Raw genomic sequence first — 19,513 nt, forward strand, 5'->3', positions numbered from 1 at the left:
TATTAAACTAGATCTGAATTTATCTACAGATTCCGAATTTCATTGAAAAAAATTTCTCGTTTAAAACTTATGATTATTTAAAGTAACTTTAGGGGGTAAATGAGGGGAGGGAGAGGAAAAATTTTAAATTCACTAAAAGTCATAAATCTGAAACGAAAAGAGAATTTTGATCAAAATTTGAAATCTTTTGATGAATTTTTATCAAGTTTGTAATACAATAAAAAAAAAATTTATGATTTAGCTAAAGTTCATTGAAATGGGCAGTTAGTAGTTGGACCGGGCCGGGCTTGGGTTACCTCCAAATACCTAAATTTTTTGCAAATCATCCTTATTCGACACCAGTTATCATCCTTAGTCACCAGTATCAACATACTAGAAATTTGAATATGCTTTATGCCTCTTAAAACCTTGAACATCGAAATATCTTTTTTCATTAAAACTATACATACATTATTTACTACCCACAATGTTTTAAAAAGTGAATATTAAGAGAGTTGTCAGGGCTGGTTAATAAGAAACCCAGTATGGCTTAATTACCAGAATTCTTGGTAAAAGAATCAACCAAGCTTCTCCCATGAGAAAAATGAATTGACTTTCCGGAATCTTAAGTTATCAAACAAACACTATAAGACTTTGAAGTGATTTTTTTTAAAAAAAAGTTCATTCTTTAAATGTCTTTGAGCAAACCACTCCCCTATAAAAAAAAAATTACAGTTTAATTTAAAGGGTTTTTAATTCAATCAAGTTTATTGACATTGCCGAGAATTTATGACGGTACCAGTGAACTTCATTTCCTGTATTAATTTATATTTGGAACATTCTTTTTGCTGTTACATCTCGTTCAACGGAAATGACAACATGTCAACCGATGGGCGAATTTGATTTTTTCTAAGTACTAATTTTTTACATAAAATGAAGAACCCAAACTACCCGCAGCAGTAACACTATAAATACAACTTAACACCAGTAATTGTTGATAAAGAACTTCGAATTTTAATCATTAATTGATTTTCAATACTTAAGGAGAGGTACTGAAGGAAATATCAAAGTTTTTTGCTTTATATAACAAAAAATTTTTATTAGCGATTTTTAGAAAGATATTTTTTTCAATCTTCATTTATGTTTAGAGTGTCCAGCATCTTGAAATAATCTTTAAGAAAAAAAACGTCTTCTATCGACACTATTTCATTCTACCGCTATGAGGGTTTGCAAAAAGACTGTAGTTCCATCTTTTAAATAAATTTTAAGACTTTAAGTAAACAAAAAAGTGTAAACAAAAAGAGAAAAACTTTGGGTGAATTTTTTCTTCACCAACGAAAAACGATTTATTCCCTATGGGAAAATGTTTTTCAAAATATTATTTCATTAGATTCATTCATCTGCATAATATTAACTAAAGGTCATTGTTTAAGGGGTTGGTGTCAAGCAATACTACATTCAAAAATTTTTGCTTTGAGACGATATCCTTTCAGCAAGTGGAAAAAAAATTTTTTTTGTCAAACATCCATTTTTGAAGAACAGGTGTAAGAAATTTACGAAAAATTTTTTTAAATGTGAAAAAACTTTAAACTATCAAGACAAATGGGAAAGAACTTTAAGTTATCAAGACAAAGGTAAAAGAATTTTAAGTTATCGAATCGAACTTTAAGTGTGGTATTCCTGAAGATTTATTTTTGTAGAAAGAGTTAATTAACCTTAACCAGGGCAGCTTAACACGTGTGCTGTTAAACATGCCGGCTGTTTTGCATTTTATTGTAGAAACATGCTCAGGGCATGAAGTCAACTTCATGATTTCTTTTGTGCAGAAAGATTTTAAATTATATAAAAAGAAAAGCTCTTCAAACAAAACAGTTTTTAAAAAATGTTTTTTTGAAAGAAAATGGGTAGATGAAAAAAATTCGTGATAAAGTGCTATAAAAATATTTGAGAATAACTTTAATACTTGATTTTAATAATGTAGTATTTGAAAAATATCGCTATACTTTTTCACTGTGCTAACTTTGTATATTGAATTTTTATTTGTTGATTTTTATATTTGTTTTACAGCAAAAATTGTGCTTCAGTGTCATTCTAAATGTTTTTATTTTTTACATTTTTTTCTATTGAATATTTTAGATCCCATTTGTTAAAAATTAACGAGATCTGATTCATTTCCTGTTTTTTTTTTTCAAAAATTATTTTTAATTATTTAATTATCTTAATTAAGACTGACGTTGTTTCTAATTTACTTAGTGCCTCAGGCTGAAACCAAGAAAAAAAAAGGCGAAACGTTTTTATTTTTTTTTTACCTTGAGGATATTTTATCAATGTTTTAAAATTCATCCTTACTTTAAGACGCATTAACGTAGAAAAAAGTATGCACTTTCTTTAATAACAACGAAGGTATCTGAAATGCTTTAATTATGCAATTTTAAAATACGTAATTTTGAACTTTTACTTAACAGCACGCTTTCCCAGACTTTTCTATAAGCCTGCTTCAGTATTAAGTAAAAAATATTTCAAAAAAATGGAGCGTTATTGAAAATTTACAAACCAAAGTAATCTTATGTAAATAATGGTTAAAGCGCTTAAACGTTTCGGTGGGATTAAAATTCTTAGAGTTGACAAAATTTTTGCTATATATAATAAAGTTTCCATCGCAGTCTTTGATGAAACAAAAAAATGTATAAATAATAGCAGATTTTTATTTTAACGAGAAGTTAAATTTGTCAAACAAGAGTTTTCGTATCCCATGAGCTACATTTGTATTTTCAAGCAGAAGCTTAGGTTACTTAATGGTTTACTTCTTTTATACGGACTTTTAATTGCGTTAAAATAAATCCCGCGAGGTGAAGACCTTTTGGAGTTTTTACCGTTGACTTCATCGCTGTCGTCGTTGCGTCTGACTTGTTTCATTTTTGTGTTGGTAAGAATGTAAATAAATTACTTTTAGTGGGTTGGTTAAATATATGTACTATAACAAAACTTTTATGCAAGGAAACTGGCAATCTTTGCAATCTCGATGTGACTTTAATTTGATTATATTGACATTCACAAGCGCTATAATTACCAGAAATCTTTTTCGCTATTCATAATCCAATAACCGTCTCCAAAGAAAAGATCATTTATAGCAGGGGGTAAAAGTTAAGGATTTCACCTCTTGCTTTAAATGCAGAGGCATTATACAGAAAAAGCTCTCAGGCTGAACTATGTAATATATAACTATGTAGTTTATAAAGTTATATAGTAGTGGCATTGACTTGTGGTCATTCATCATATTTCATGATGGTAACCATTTAAATATTGTGTTAACTGAATCGTACTCACGGCGCACACTGATCAATTTTAAGAATTTAGTATTTCAAAATTAATTCTTTTCGATGTGTCAATAGTTTTTAAAAACGTGAAATTTTAACGAAGTAAAGTTATTTACTACAAAAGTTTTAATATCAAAAAATTAACATTTTCAAATTTATAACTCAATAGATACATTACTCCCAAGTTGTCTACGGACGCTACTGAAGCGATTACATTATTGCTAATTTACGCGCATGTTCAATATTTTGTTGTATTGTTATTGGTAACAATTTTATTGAAAAATATGGTGCTTATTAGATAAGGTATGTGCTTTATGTTCATTCAAAAAGAAGAATGATTTTAATGATGTTTTTTTATATAGAAAGTTAATGTACTGAAGCATTCATTTTAGCTTTTCTTTTCTTTGGGCTGTTTACGTATATTCATACGTACGTTTACGTATATTCAAACGTAAGTTTACATGTACAAAGAAGTAGATTGTAAACTTGGTTATTCCTTTACTAAAGTTTCCCGCCAGTTTACTGGTTATAAACTGACGGGAGTTTACAGAATTTACAGAAAAAATATTTGTTTAGGTAATGGCGCTTCGATCCAGAATACAGATTTATTCAATATTTTATTGAACAATTTACTAATAAAGTCGTTAAATAAGAATTTTGCCATGCTTTAGAGACTATTGAGTCTGTCACAAACAAAATAAGCGTTCTTTAAAAAGTTATGTTTATGTTAATGCTTCAAGATTATGGCAAAAGATCTCTCGAAATATATAAGATTTCGAAACCAAAATAAAAAATTGGTCTCTATTATTAATGATTGTATTGGTGATTCTGCTCCTTCTACGTTTGTTTCAACAAGAACAGTAGGATGTCCAAAAACGAGGTTTTGTGACTTATCTAAAAAGAGTAAACGCACAAGATTAAATGAGGTAAAATCAAGAAGTAAACAAAAACTATACCAACTACTTCCAAGAAAATGCATTCTGAAGGAAACTGGAGTGCAGCCTCACCTTTCCTGAACATTTTTTCGTCATTCAATAGCTAATTGTCGGATTTGCTAAATTAAGACTAACTCGACGTCAAGACATTGCATTTATACCATCTCGAGTTTACAAAAAAACTTAAGAAACTTTCATCCGCCATACTGTAAGCTTATTAAAGAGAAAAATATGTTACCCAAAAAATATTACCATCACAGCGATGTCAGCTGAGGTTTCTCTACATGACTTTGTCGATCACATTATGCCGTGTACTTTACTACATCAATCTGAAGCTTTGAACAATGACGACTTATATTTAAACTTTACTTTCTTTTAAACAGCAGATTCAGAAGGTTTTGATTTGAAACGGCAGATTCAGAAAATTCTTTAGTTCCTATTCAATTACAATCGACAAGTACTCCCGACAAAAAATATTAGCAAATTCCACGCCTTATTTCTGTATGATATTTAAAACGTTACATAAAACGACTCAATTTAGAGAACAATTTGGCTTATTGGTTGATATTTCAAAGCCTGGATTTGCTGATTCCAATGACGGGAATACGACTTGGAGTTTCTTTGCAAATTTGAGATACCATCACGGGGACCGATAAAACCCCAATAGAGAGGTTCAGCGTCATTTTAAAAGCACTGCATTCCCCTTACGAATTGGTATGCTTGGAGAAGATACACAGGAAAAGTTGCAACAAAGATGGGGTATAATCGAAAGCATTACACCAGAAAACTATTCAATGAAGGTCTTACGAAAATGTTGCTCATTTCATTACACCCAATAATATCAAGTATCAGACCATAAAACCTGTAAGAAAGATTTATTCTTTGTTAACTGATGTCCTCAACCTCTTAGAGAAACCAGGTATCAAATCAGGATGAAGAATAGCGTATCAAAAAAATATAATAAAAAAAGAAAAGAAAGAAAGATGAAATAAAATAATTGGTGTGTAGGCTGTGGTATTTTTACAATTTTACAAGCATGCTTCAAATTCCCGATTCCCGTGGTTAAAAATTTTTTCTCTTTAATTATCATAAATTGATCACTGTGCAGCGGATCGTGACTATTTGTGACAGAAAATGTAAAAAATCTAAGCGCACTGTTTATTGGATTCCGAAAGGTTAGTCTAACAAAGGAAAAAGTTATTGGAAAAGCTATAAGTTATAGCTTCAAATACACTCATTCAGATTCTCATATGAAATGCGCAAGAAAAAAAATTGAAAATCAATAATTATATAAATTAATAGCTAATTTCTTAATCATTTTTGTTTCTGTGTCAAATTAAAGATTCTTTTCGTTTCTCAATCATCTCTTTCATCTTTTAGTGTTTGAATTAAAGTAAATGTGAAAAAATAGATAAATAAATTCCAGGCAAAGCTTACACTAGCTAATTTTTTTTTTTAAAGGATTTTCTTCTTGAGATTTATGTATTACAAGACTCTAGCTACATAAGTTAATTTAACTCAAAAACAGTTGTGTTAACTTTGATCGCAGCTGTGCATTCGATGATTACTAAGTGAAGATAACTCCTATAACTAAGGGCGAAGACGATAACTGAATGGGAGAAAAAAACTATAGAAACTACATGATGTTTGGAGTTTAAAATTGAGTTACAAGACACTGTAGTTTAAAACACATAGTGTAGTCAAGACAGTGTAGTTTAAAAAGCGGAAATTTAGTTTTTCATTGAACAAAAACGGTGGAAGAATTTGAAATGGAAACGTTTTTAAGTAAAAATAAAAAATAAAAGTTTTATTTAATAAATATATTTAAATTTTAAGCACTTGTTTGATTGCTTATGTGGACGACGATATTGATCACGAAATAATACAATGGCAAGAATTAGTTATTTTTTGTATAAATTTTTTTTGTCTATCCATAAATAACTTTAAATCCCAAAATATTCCAACTCGTTAATGGGAAAATTTTACATCACGCGCGCGTGCGATGCATAAAAAAAGCCTAAACGTTTTCCTATTTAATCGACGCAATTATTTTAACGTTCGCTCTAAATCAAGAAACTAAAGACTTATTATTTTTCGCAAACGAATATGTAACTAAACGATCGATATCTTTTCTAAAGCTCGTTTACTCACTTAAGTCTATAAAAAAAAAGATTTCTTGAAGTAAAAACTGGAATTTATGGTTGGTTTCTTTTACGAGATATTTTGTATTTGAAAGTTGTTTCTTTGCTTTTTTTTTTTTTTTTTTTTTACAAAGATGGCGAGGAAGCTGTTTTAAAGAAATTGTCGATACCATTTTCTTTATATAACTTCCTTGCTCTTAGAGAGTTATTATCTATTAATGAATGAACGAACTGAACCGAAATAAGTTTATTGTTAATGCATTCTTTGTTTACAATTAACCGCCTTTAGAATTTGCACCGCTTTTGCTAACTAAAATTTTTTTTCTAAAAGAAATAGCTTCGAGTGCTACATACTTTTGTTAGAAAAAAAAAATGAAATTTTGTATTTTTTATTCCGACTAAGAACGTTTTTTTATTTTTGTTTTTAAAACGTGAGTAATGATGTTTTTTATTGTAACTTAAAATTTAGGACAATAAATAATGATGGACAAAAAGTCAAATGGCGAGTGTGATCACGGTCCGATAACAACAAAAAACGGACACAATTTGTTTTCACCTCTACTAACTTTAAGCAGAAGGTTTCAACTTTTAAAACAAAGACAGTTCTCTAAATATTTTACAATTAATACGAAAAATACCGAATCGTTACCTAAGGTGAATCGTTCGAATGAATGTCAAAGAAAAAGTCTGGTGAAGCGTTGGTCAAGTTTGGGTAGAACAAAAGAAAGAATCGAAAAAAAGACTAATTGTAATCCTCAATTTAACATCATTCAATGGTCCTCTTGCGAATCGATTAACGGTCTCAATTCAAAGAAATTCAATTCTTTAAGACGTTCGCGTGGCTCCTTGATTATTCCTGTAAATTGCGAAAATAGCGATTCCCAATTAGAAACATCTGAAGTTCCGAGAACCTCAAATGAAAATGATTGTACGGACGTAATTCAAAATATAGACCATGACATTGTTGAGAATGAAATTTGTTGTTTGGACTTAAATGAAACAGATATTGTTCCTTATAACGAAAAATGTAATCAAAAAAACCAGTGTGATACAAACGTTCCTTTTTTATATGCTTTCTCGTTGCCAGATATATCTGAGAATAACAGCGATGACTACGTTGAAATAAGTTTAGAAAGAGAGGTGAAAAAACGTCGTTGTTTAACAGAAACTGCATACAAAGTTACTTCAAAAGATAAAAACGACAACATCATAAGCCAATCTGATGAAGACATAGATTTTTCATTATGTGAAACTCCTAAAACTGTGGATGCGAATGTGTTTAAAAAAAAAGCACACAGTTGTTTAGAATATTCAAGAAATCATTATTTATCAACGCCGGTGTTGATTAATAGGCCACCAGTACCTTCCGTTCCAAAACCAATAAACAGAAGAGACCAAGCTCTAAATTGTGAATCAAAAGAAAGTTTTGAAGCGAAAGCTTCACAAGTTGTGACAGTGACAAAGACAAATAACCTTAAAAGAACTTTTTCAGATTTTTTCTATCATAAATTTGATAGTTTTATTGCAAAAGATTGTCAAAGTAATGACGAAAATGCCGTTTCTGCTGTTAAAGAAGAAGAAAAACCAAAGCCACTGCAAATGAAAGATGATAAACTCTGGCAAAAAATTTCTTCTGCTGTAAATGTAAATACTATGCATAGATCTTAATATAAGTAACACATAGTAAAAAGTTGTGTTTACAAGATACATATCTCTTTATTTATCTTTTTTAAATCATTTTTCAATGACAGGTAATAATTGCAGAAGCAGTTTGGGACCATGGCAGTTTAAAACCAGATGAACTTTCATTCTCTTCTGGTGCAGTTATATCTGTTTTATTTACAGATGATGAAAATTGGTGGTGGGGAATTCATAATGGAGCTCAGGGTTGGTTTCCTGTATCTTATGTTAGGGTATAATAATTATTTTTTGCAAGATATTGGTTTTTTTCTTGTTTAAATAATTATTTTAAAAAAATCACTGTAAATCACACAAAAAAATTTAAAAAAAACATTTCTTTTAAAAAAAATTTTTTAGTTAAGAGTTGCTCAGGAAGTAGATGGAGATACTGAGCATTTTGATAAGTTATATCCCCTAAAAGAAGATTCCTTATCTTCACCACCACTTCCTCTGGCTTCAAACAAAAATTTGGAACATATGATGAGGGTACGTGCAAAATGTGTTGAGGAATTGCTTAACACAGAGAAAGTATATGTAAAGCTTCTACAAGACATAATTCAGGTTTGAGTTACAAATATATTCAACTTAGTGGAATTTACGTGTTTTTTTTGTTGTTTTTTTTGTTAGTAAATATAATTATTTAAATATTGAATCAAATATAAGTATAAAAATTCTAAAAAGTGTTAAATTTGAAATAAAGGTTCTGTCAACCGGGATGACTTTGGCCACTGTTTGTGATTTTTTTTCTCTGCAAATCTCTTCTTTTGTTATTGTGGTTAGTTCTTCTAACAAATTATTGCCTAATGTAGTTTTTTTTTATCTATTGATTGTAATTGAATAAGAAAATAGTTTGCAGGGAAACAAAAACATAGTGGTCAAAGTCATGCTAGTTGATGGTACTCAAAGTATCATTAATATGCACCAAAAGATGTTTAAAAAAAGTTATAAAATCTGGGTTTTAGCATAATTTTTGAGATTCCCTAATAGTATTATTATCATTATTTGTTCTTGCTTTATTAAAATCAAAGAGTTGCTGCATGACCTTTTATTGTTTTCGTTTATTATTTACATTTAAGTTTACTAAACATTTTGATAAATTTTTTTTATTAATCATTAATCGATTAAAGCACTTATAATTTAGTTTACAAAAGTTTTCTTTAAATTTAAAAAAATTATGTCTTATTTACATACAAAATAAATGTTTCCCTATTTTAGGGCTATGTTTTGGAAGTAGATGGAGAAACAAAATTATTCACACCAGAAGACAAGCAAATACTTTTCAGCAATATTGAAGAGCTCTATTTTTTTCACCAAGTTTTTCTAGCTGATCTTCAGAATGCTGTTAACATGGAAAATATGGAAAAAAGTGTGGTTGGTCCTGTTTTTCTGAAGCATGTAAGAATGTCCTTTTAATTTTCTTTTTAAAAATATCTTCAATATTTAGTTTGCATATAACTCCTATTTTTCAATAATTCCCTTAATATTTGTTTTGTTAATAACTTTAATGCTATGACTGAAAAAGATTTTTACGTTTTAATCATTTATAAAATTACTGTTTAATCAATAAATGAACAGTTTAATTGTTTTTAAAGTGTCAAATGTAGAAAGAAGAAAACATATCAACTGATTTAATTTCTTGATGAAAGCAAAGTCTTTTGTAAAATAACTAACTTTTAATAGAGAGAATTATAATTCTTTTTTTTTTTTTAATTAAAGTACAACAACCTTTCAATCTGAGAGGGCAAGGATAAGTGACACTATCTAGTTTAAAAAAAAAATAGAACTAGTATCATAAGTTTTTATAAAACAAAAACAAAAAAAGAACTGAAATACCAACAATTATTCAAGAATGAAATAGAAATAAAGTTAAAATCTCTAAAAAGTTTACAAATATTTAGATTAGAAAATATTAAGATTAAAAAAAACAATACCAAAGGTTTTAGTAATCTAACAAAATTCTGTTGTTCTATAAAAAGTTAACTTCTGTGGCTATTGCTTATTTTTTTCAGAAATCAAGTTTTGAAATTTACTCCACATACTGCAATAATCAACCACGATCAAGTGCGAGGCTCTCTGTTCTTTCAAAAGAGAAAAAAATCAATGTATTTTTTGAGGTATTTTTTTATATTCTTACTTTATAAAGGATTATTTACAAGACATTGTTTTCTACGTCTGATAACAAAGAAGGTTTTAAGTAAAGATACAAAATAAAGATGAAATCTTTGTTTAAAAGTAGATAAACATAATAATAAAGATAAAATCTTTAAAATCAATAAAGATGCAATCTTTGTTTAAAAACTTTTTTGTTATCAGACATTGCGGTTATGAGTTTTTTAATCATTAGATTTCTTTAGGCATGTAGACTACGTCAAAATATGATTCGTTTATCTCTTGATGGCTTTCTATTGTCTCCTGTTCAGCGTATCTGCAAATATCCGTTACAAATAAAAGTAAATGTTCTTAATCCATTATTCAAGTTTTTTATTTTTTAGCGTTAGGATGCTGTAAGATTAATGAAAGTTTGATGCTAAGCTGCTTTTAGAAATGTTTTAACTGTCTAAATATAAATTTTTTCAGCTAACATTTGTAATTTCAAGATAGAATTAATTTTAAAATGTTTATGATATTAATTATTATTGCAATAATTGTTATTACTATTTTATCTATCAAAGGAGTTAATAAAACACACTGCAGTGGACCATCCTGATTTTAAACAGTTACTGGAAGCTCAAACTTGTATGCAAAATGTTGCCTCACTTATAAATGAACGTAAAAGGCGTTTAGAAAATATTAATAAATTAGCCATGTGGCAACTCTCAATTTCTAATTGGAAAGATGAAGACTTAGTGATCAAAAGTAGTATGTTACTTCAGAAAGGGACTCTTAATAAGATTTCAAATAATAAGTGTCATAATTATGTCATATATTTGTTTGATCATCAGTTAATTATGCTACACCAAGAGTCTCAGAAAAAGTCAGCACTGGTATATTCAAGACGTATTGATTTAGACCAAGCAAAAATAGAAGATTTAGCTGATGAATCAATTACAATAAACAATGAAATAGTTAACAATTTATTCAAAATTTGGTGTGAGAAGCGTCAGAAATGGTACACATTTTCTGCATTAAATACAGAATCAAAACTGCTTTGGAAAAGTGCTTTGGCAGAAGAAAGACGTCTTGTTAATGAAGAAATTGAAAAAGGTTTCATTAACTTTGATTGCAACTTTCTTTTTTTTTTTTAAATTTGAGTATCAAAATGTTTAGAAAAAAGTTGAATGAAAACTATTTTTTCTTCATCTGTCTGTTTCTTTGCTTTTTGTCTTTTCCAAAATCTTTTCTGATTTAAACTTTTTTTCTTTAATCTCTATTTTTTTCTGTTGTTTTCTCCCTTTCAGGTGTTTCATGTTTCCTATGCTATCTTTAATTTTAGCTTTTTTTTTTTTTTTTTTTTTTTGCTTTTTTCTCTCAATGGTAAGTGTTAATTTTTACAAATTTATTATTTATCATTATTTATTACTTAATCCAATAGTATATATGTTTGTTTCTTACTTAATTGTCAGTGATTTCTGATTATTAAATCAAGAGAAATTTAATAAGTTTTGTAAGAAAGCTTGCTAAAAAAATCATAAATTTGACCTGTGTTAGTTTTTCACAACAAGATAAAAAATAAAGCTTAAATAGAATACTTTGAAGAAGTATTCAATATATTGCAAAGCATTCACAGCTCAAGCTTCTTAAATGCATTACTTCTTAACAATTTTAACTTAAATTACTTGGATTACATCAAACCTTAGATATGTTAGAAAAGTAAAAATGGCTCCTGCTTGATTCCATGAGTCTGCACTGCAGTGAGATAGAAAATGTCTAGCTGATCTAATTAGATTTTCTGAGCCTTAGTTTCATGAAGCTACACATATTTAACTTAAAATATTAAGTTGTCATTAACATTATGACGGAACTGTTTAGTCAAAAATGTAAATATTAACCTATTGACCTTCATTATATTGATCTAGATGTTTCTTTGGTGTTTAGCTACACATCAAAGAAATACCTAAATCTATATGATGAAAATATTATGGCGTTAGCCACTATTACATACTAGTGTATATAAATTTTTTGTATATACTAGTGTATATAAAAAAAACGGATATGGCAAAAACGGATATTAAAAAGATGGGTGAAATTATTTAATGCTGAAATTCAGTGAACTTTTATTTGAAACAATTCAGTGAACTTTTATTTGAAACAATTTTAATTTGTTCTTTAGTAATTCTTAAACTTCAGTTTTGCTGTATTTTTCAAACTTTTAAAAAGCTTTCCTCATACTATTTAAATGGAAATAAATAAAAATAAAATGTAGTTGTTAAAGAAATTATTTGGTTATTAAAAATGATTTTTTTTTTGTTAATAATAAGAATTGTTTAAAGAAAAATTTGTTTTCATTGCTTTCAACTGCTATTTATAAACCTAAAGGTCTCAAGGTGATTTTCATACTAAAAATACTAAATACCCAATCTCATATCAGTTTATATGTTATGTAAATCTAGAATATGTTTTATGTATGAAATTATTGCTATTACAGTATTATATATTAGAATGTATATATGAAATTATTGTTATTATATATTTTAATTTATGTTCTGTGAAAATATTTTAATCTATCCCCATTAACTTCATATTGTTTGGGACTTTTTATTCTGACAAGTTTTTTTATTTTTTTTATTTTAGGTTTTGATGTTTCATTAGAGGTCCGCGCTGCAGCAATGGAAAACGCATATAATCATTATATTACAGGTAATTTTTTTTTCCTCTCTCTCTCTTTAAATATTATTTTTATTGGTTTTGAAAAAAGATAAAAGTTTGTTCAGTGGTTTGAAAGTATTGCTTTTTAGACGTTTGAAAATATATATTTTTAAAGATTTGAAATTTCCTATTTCAGTATCTTCATGAGAATATAGTTTAATACATAATGTTGGGTAATATTTTTACAATACCATTTTTTTAGAACGAAAACGAATGCGTTTAAAATCTGTAAGCACAACTTATCCAACCGAACTTGAAACATTTAGGACTTTTTCATACGCGACCATAGTGGAGCCAATAATTTACATGAGCAATACTGATCAAGTTGTTCGTCGAACGAATAAAAAGGAACGTAGCAGATCACTTCGTCATTCTTTGCAAGGTTTGATATTTGAGAAGGTGGCATGAGTTTCTTTTTTTAGGACTATTTTTTTCTGAAAAAAAAATTTTTATAATCGTAAATATTTTTTATAACAAAAATTTAAGTTAGCTTCTAATGACCAGAACAGTTCTCTATTTTTGTGATACAAAGTAAAGAGCAATACAGGGTTTTTAAATCCGACTCTAAATTATCCTAATGGTTGACTTTCTTAAGGAAATTTGTTAGGAAAATTTTTAAAACGTCCAATTTTTTTGGTAAAGTTTTTATGTAAATAGCTATAATTTATTTTTAGCATTGCACAACTAAGTTTTTTTTAAAAGTGTTTGAATCGTGGCATAATTTAGGCAACTGAAATAGAGTTTCACAGCAAATCTGAGACATGTCAAGCTGCACCATCAACGCAGGACAAAAAGTTCAATAATATCTTAAAAGTCTTCACGAATCTTATAGAAGTTCTATAGAATTACTAAGGAACTTTTTGTCCTGGGAAAAAAATTCTCATGCGTCAATTGGTAAACAATTGGCGCATGATGATCTCAATATGGGTCACCAATTTTGCGCGTGGTCACCAATTTTGCGCGCTTTTTATGTTCGGCTAAACTCGTTTAGGCTCGTTGTGAAACTCTGGTTTCTTATAAAATGTTAAAAAATATCGTTTTTGTTATTATATGAATCGATATTTCTCTTACAAGGAATGTCGTTTCGATAATGATGATTCTACCAACAAAGTGAATATTGCTTTCCATATAAAAGAAAACCTTCGATTTTTCTTAATTTTATCCGCCATTCGTCAACTTTGCGGTTCTGAAGTTAAAACAACTTAGCTTTAAAATTAAAACAACAGCTTTTATGCAACAGTAAAATCTGGTTTTTGAATATAATTGTTTCTGTTTTTTTTTAAAAAAATGTAAATTCATTTATTTATAGATTTAGCGGATTTATTAGTTTCTTTTATAAATGTAATTATTTAGTGTTAAGTTATTTAAGATTTCTCTAAATGATACCATTACACAGTCATATTCAGTACTCATAATCATATTTCTGATTGTGTAAAGTTAGAACTTTTTATATATATTTTAATTAAAATTACTGATTTTTGATGAAAACGTCCCGCTTTTACTATCCTGTTATACATAATATATTTATTGCTTACGTAGCAATTGAAACACGAAATAAATTTGCTCAATAATTAGAAACATGACACAAAATATTAGCATGTTGTATGTCAATAAACCATTTTTGAATGTGTTAATTTTTTTTTTTTAATTCTTAACTTTTCAATTCTAGATAACCCTGAAAATCTTTCATACTAGCCATGACCACATGGATATAAATGCAGTCTTGATAGTATAAACAATCGTGGAATGCATTTCTAAAACCTCATTGCCATGGATTCTCTTTATTAACTACTTCAGGTTCGTCTCTCATCAGCATAAGTTACTCAATTATTGTGGTACTCAGTCTCCTATAACATTTTTCCATTGTAGATATGTTTCTAAGATATGTCTCCTGATATGTCTCTAAGATTTCTGAGGAAAAGTCTAAATGAGAATGTGAGAAGTTATTAACATATTGCAACCAAGAGAAATAAATACTTATAAAATTTTTTCAATATCTTGTAGTTTGCACCTTATGCTTTTCTACAATTTTGTGGAAACTTCATTTAGTTTTATGTTCTTCTATACGGTAGTTTGTCGAATTGGTTCTCTCATTAATTTACAGCTCTCATCATAGTTCATGACATTTACAAAGTTTAGCCAACTTGATAGTATGGAGCGGTTATTATAATGGATCAAAAAATGAATGATGAAAATTATACATTGAGCAAGAGCATGAGTATAACTAATTGACCTACTTTTACTAGACGCAGAGAAATCAGCAGCTTTTTGTATAATCAAGGTGCATGCCCATGAATTCTGTAGCCGCTCTTAAATCCCCACATATGTAACACTTAAAATCAAAATGGATGGAAACATGAAAATAATCTTCTGAGAAAAAGTGATTTCTAATGTGAAATATCGCTTCTTCTTGGGAAATATCAATTATCATTCTGAAAATTGATCATTGACATTTAAAGATTGGTCATTCTCATAGGTTTGTTTATTTGTGCCTTAGTCTGTTAGGACATCCAATCTCAAACTCCAATTAAAGCACATAAAGTATTTGGTTAGATACTTGCTAAAGGGTTTTTACATCTGAACATTCAAATAAATGTTCACTTTTATAAAAAGTCTAGTCATCCACCTATCCCACTGGGGCAGGTAACAAACGCAATTATCAGGCTCTATTATGAAGATATGTTCGTGATTTTTTTGCTCTGGGAAAAACAAATACTGATCGTACGGATTTTCCAACTGCTTTAGAAATTGCACAAATTTTTATGAGCTGACTTCTTACAACTGAAATTTTTGACCAACTTGTTTTTGGTCATATTTAGCTATGATATTAGGTACCTGTATAATAGCCATAATGCTAGTTTGTCTGCACTATTCGACTTTTTCTCTCCCCACCCCTCCTTTTTTTATGACTGATTTTGATAAAGAGTTTTTATACTGGTTAAAAATCGTGTAAAGACATAGGTCTCAAAATCAAAGTAAATTGCTCTAATCTGAAGTTGAAAGTAGAAAAATATACAAAAACTCGCTAACATTTCTCATCGTAAACTGGCTCTATGGTTGGTTTTTTACAACATGCAAAACATCACCAACTTGATTTTAACTATAAAAAGTTCTTAAAAAAAGGTTTTGTGTTTTATTATATAACGATAAAATTCTCTCGAGTGTAAACTAACACACAAATGAATTTAAAACATGTTATTCTTTTGAAACATGTGATTCTTATAAAAACACATGATTCATTCTTTCGAACATTCATTCATTCTTGTAAACTTGAATTTTGTAACAGAATAAATGACAATTTTAGAAAAAATCTTTTTTTAACTTACTTTAAAACTTTACTTTTTATTTTGATACGCCTAATAATAAAAAATATATATTTTTAAGGGGCTTAAATTGAAATTATGAAAATTTAGTCGACTTGTAAAAAAATATATATATTTACTACAAAAAAATTTAGTTTTCTATTTAGTTGTTTATTGTCTTGTTTAGTTGTCTAGTTTATTGCAGTTTACAATCAAAAAAAGAAGCTTTCAAGTTATTCCGTAAACTTTTTAAAAGAAAGACAACGTGAGAATCTACCTAAAACAAAGTGACGTAATAATAGTTAAACAAGATACAATTTGCAAATATGGTATAGTTCTATATTCAAAAACTTTATTTTAAAAAATAAAAACCAGGTTAATACTTTTAAAAGATATATCTTTTAATTAAAATGTATGATTATCCGAAGATGGCGAATAATTGTGATTAATCGTTTATTTCTCTACTTTCAACTTCAGATTAGAGACCTATGTTCTTATACGATTCTTAATAAGCATAAAAATCTCTAATTTCAACAATCATTAAAATACGGGGGAGGGGGGGGGGGAGGAAGGAGAGAGAAGGAGAAATTCGTGTAGTACCGTTTTGTTTCAGCTAAATATAAAGTCAGGTATTAAACTTTGTTTTTTGAAGTGCTCTTTCTTTATTTTTTTTACTCTGCAACACAATGTGTTTTTAGTGGTATAAAAAACACACCTGGTGTTTCCTTAAGTTTAATTTTTCTATCCAAAACATGTGCTTTTTTAAATTTTCTCAACAAATCTTTCACATTTCTTCTTGTAATTGTACAACATTTTTAAACAAACTGTAATTCGATTGAAGTTATTTTAATGATGGTTAAGTACTAAATTTGCAATTGACATTTCTGGCCTCGATCTTACGGAATAGTTTAATGTTGTTTTGATTTAGAGTCTGCCATTATGGAAGACAACTAAACTAGCGGAATATTATATTTTAAAAACTAGAAAAAATATACTTAACTGTAGTTATAATTGGTTTAATCGCGAAGAAATATTAAATTTAATTGTTAAATTAAGATAAACGAATTAAGAAGAGAATTTGGCAAATTAATTTGGCGAGTTTTTGGCGAATTTCTTTATTTTTTTTTTGAAAAATTTTTTATTTGAAAAAAAAAAAAAAAAAGAAAAGGAAATTATTGTGTTAAAAGCATCGATGCAATACTCAGAGTTAATTAAAATTTTTAAATTTCAATTACTGGTTTTGGAGCAACCATCTTTTTAACAATGCAAATATTTGTTATAGAAAAAGCAATGAGTTGAGCTTTTGTGTTATATTTGGGTGTTTAAATCGATTTTATACCAAAAGAAATGTTTAACCAGGGAGACGGTAATATTATATCTAAAGTACGAAGAGAAAAATGAATTTATGCAAAAGCCAGAGATTTTTCTGAAATAGTCCATAAATACAAGGGGATATCATTTATTCTTGTGAATGAATGACCTAAAATGTAGAAAGAGTTAACAAAATAAGTAATATCTCTTCAATTTTACCCTGGAAACATGAAATATATATACTTACCTAATGGCGGCATAAATTATTCTTGTATAATTAGAATATACTACTGATGAGAGTGGAGTGGTCAATACTCGTTACGTCCAAATGAAGTTGTCCAATACTGTCTCGATCATACAATAACGTCTCGATCATAATGTGAAGAAATAAAACGAGATATTTCATAAGAAATTCAGTTTAATCCCATTAATTTTTGATACAGTTATTGCATAGTATATCCTTTTATGAAAAACATACAAGAATGTTTTGGTTTGGGAATAAAATAGTTAGAATAACCTGTGAAAATCATAAACCGATTGTTAGTGTAAGCTGAATAACTCTGCGTGGAAACAATTATGTAAAGTTTCTTCAGGTAAGTTTTACTGGGCGACAATTATGTGAAGTTTCTTCCAGGTAAGTTTTACCGGACGACGAAATACTTTTCATTTTGATTAGGGAGTTTTGTCACGTTTTTTTGCGGGAAAAAACGTCGTTTACTTCGGAAAAACTTCCTGTAAAGAAGTAAGAAATCATTTTATGTAGGTCTCAAAAGAATTAAAACGCATCCGTGAAAATCAATGATATTTTATATTTTTAATGCAGCAAATTGCAGTTTGACAGAAGCAAAAAGTAGGTTTTAATTTAGCTATTTTTAAGCCATTAAAATTTATGCGCAATACAAGTTTTACATTTGAATATTTTTACTTAGATTTGGATATTTTACACGCATTTAGCAAATGTCTTCACATAAGAGTTTCAATTATTATAATTAAACATTTTAATTGGATTATTCTTTCCGATATTTCTTTTCTGCGTTTTGTATATAATAAAACGGTAATGCTCATAAGAAGTGAAAGATTTTGATAAAAAATTTTCTTAGAGTTGCACTGTTCTTAAAAGACAGTAACTTTGTTGATGATAAATTAACCAATCTCAGTTGTGCGTCTCAATTGTGCTTTTTATCAAAATTCATAAAGTGAAATATTTTTTTCAGTGTTGTCGCAAAAATAGATAAATCAAGACAAACGCTCGGTGTATGCAAAAGATGGAAGCGAGTTGACATTGGAATGGCAGCAAAATAAGTAAGGAAAAAGCATATTTTTCGCCAGTTGAAAAACTTTTCAATGATTAAAATCAGCCTTAGAAAATCTTATTAATCGTTATTATCGAAGGCAATATCATTGTTCAGAAAATTCCTAATATTGAATGGTAAAAAAATTTTATCGCCTTAATCAGAGGCCATATAAGCTAGTTTTCGTAACGATTGATTTTGTAGCACCATTTACAGACGAAGTTTCTATTACTTATGTTGGTGGGTCTGATGATTAACTAGTGCTTTAATAATTTCAATCAAATAAAAATTGCTTTTTTAATATTTTGCAAGTATTTACAACCTTATTAACTCTAATTGTAATTAAATACCTTATTATTATTTTTACACCCCCTCTCAATTTATTTTTTACACTCCCTCTAAAATTCACGCAAAGCTAACCGACGAATGCGATTTACGTTGAAAGAAGCATTTCTTCCGAAAATGTTACTTTTACAGTCACAGGAGACGGAAATTCAATACCGTCACTTTATTGGATATTAAATGGGAAAAGTGCGGCATCTTATGAAAGTTTTGTACTTACTAGAGAGGTTCATCACTAAATAAGATACTCACGCCAATAGCTAATGTTCTCTCTATTAGTCAAATCAACGTTGAGCACATTTAGAAATTCGAAGTGCTACTAAAATATAGTGATGAAGAACAACACAAGTCCGCAAGTAGTTATTGAAGTATTTTGTAAATAAATTTTTTTTTTGTAATTTGTGACCA

At 28.4% G+C, this 19,513-nt stretch overlaps 1 protein-coding gene across 5 annotated transcripts; it reads left to right on the top strand.

The window, feature by feature from the left end:
• The first annotated feature begins 1,554 nt into the window (after positions 1 to 1,554).
• On the top strand, positions 1,555 to 13,542 carry LOC145191538 (uncharacterized). 5 transcript variants are annotated; one of them, XM_090066868.1, is made up of 11 exons: positions 2,678 to 2,905; positions 3,466 to 3,599; positions 6,842 to 8,016; positions 8,124 to 8,285; positions 8,410 to 8,613; positions 9,268 to 9,447; positions 10,062 to 10,166; positions 10,407 to 10,502; positions 10,725 to 11,256; positions 12,784 to 12,849; positions 13,061 to 13,542. In XM_090066868.1, the coding sequence occupies exons 3-11, from the start codon at positions 6,853 to 6,855 to the stop codon at positions 13,264 to 13,266; spliced, it is 2,715 nt and encodes a 904-aa protein (XP_089922994.1). In that variant the 5' UTR covers positions 2,678 to 2,905; positions 3,466 to 3,599; positions 6,842 to 6,852; the 3' UTR covers positions 13,267 to 13,542. The 5 variants fall into 5 exon arrangements, with proteins under 5 accessions (XP_089922997.1, XP_089922996.1, XP_089922995.1 ...); XM_090066871.1 differs by lacking the exons at positions 2,678 to 2,905; positions 3,466 to 3,599 and adding an exon at positions 1,555 to 1,613 and having other exon boundaries at positions 6,842 to 8,010; positions 13,061 to 13,399; XM_090066870.1 differs by lacking the exons at positions 2,678 to 2,905; positions 3,466 to 3,599 and adding an exon at positions 1,590 to 1,613.
• The last annotated feature ends 5,971 nt before the right edge of the window (positions 13,543 to 19,513 follow it).

Source organism: Hydra viridissima, unplaced genomic scaffold (assembly GCF_058129835.1).
Source record: "Hydra viridissima isolate aposymbiotic clone 2 unplaced genomic scaffold, HvirCarnegie_v1 scaffold_11, whole genome shotgun sequence".
Classification (NCBI taxonomy): domain Eukaryota; kingdom Metazoa; phylum Cnidaria; class Hydrozoa; order Anthoathecata; family Hydridae; genus Hydra; species Hydra viridissima.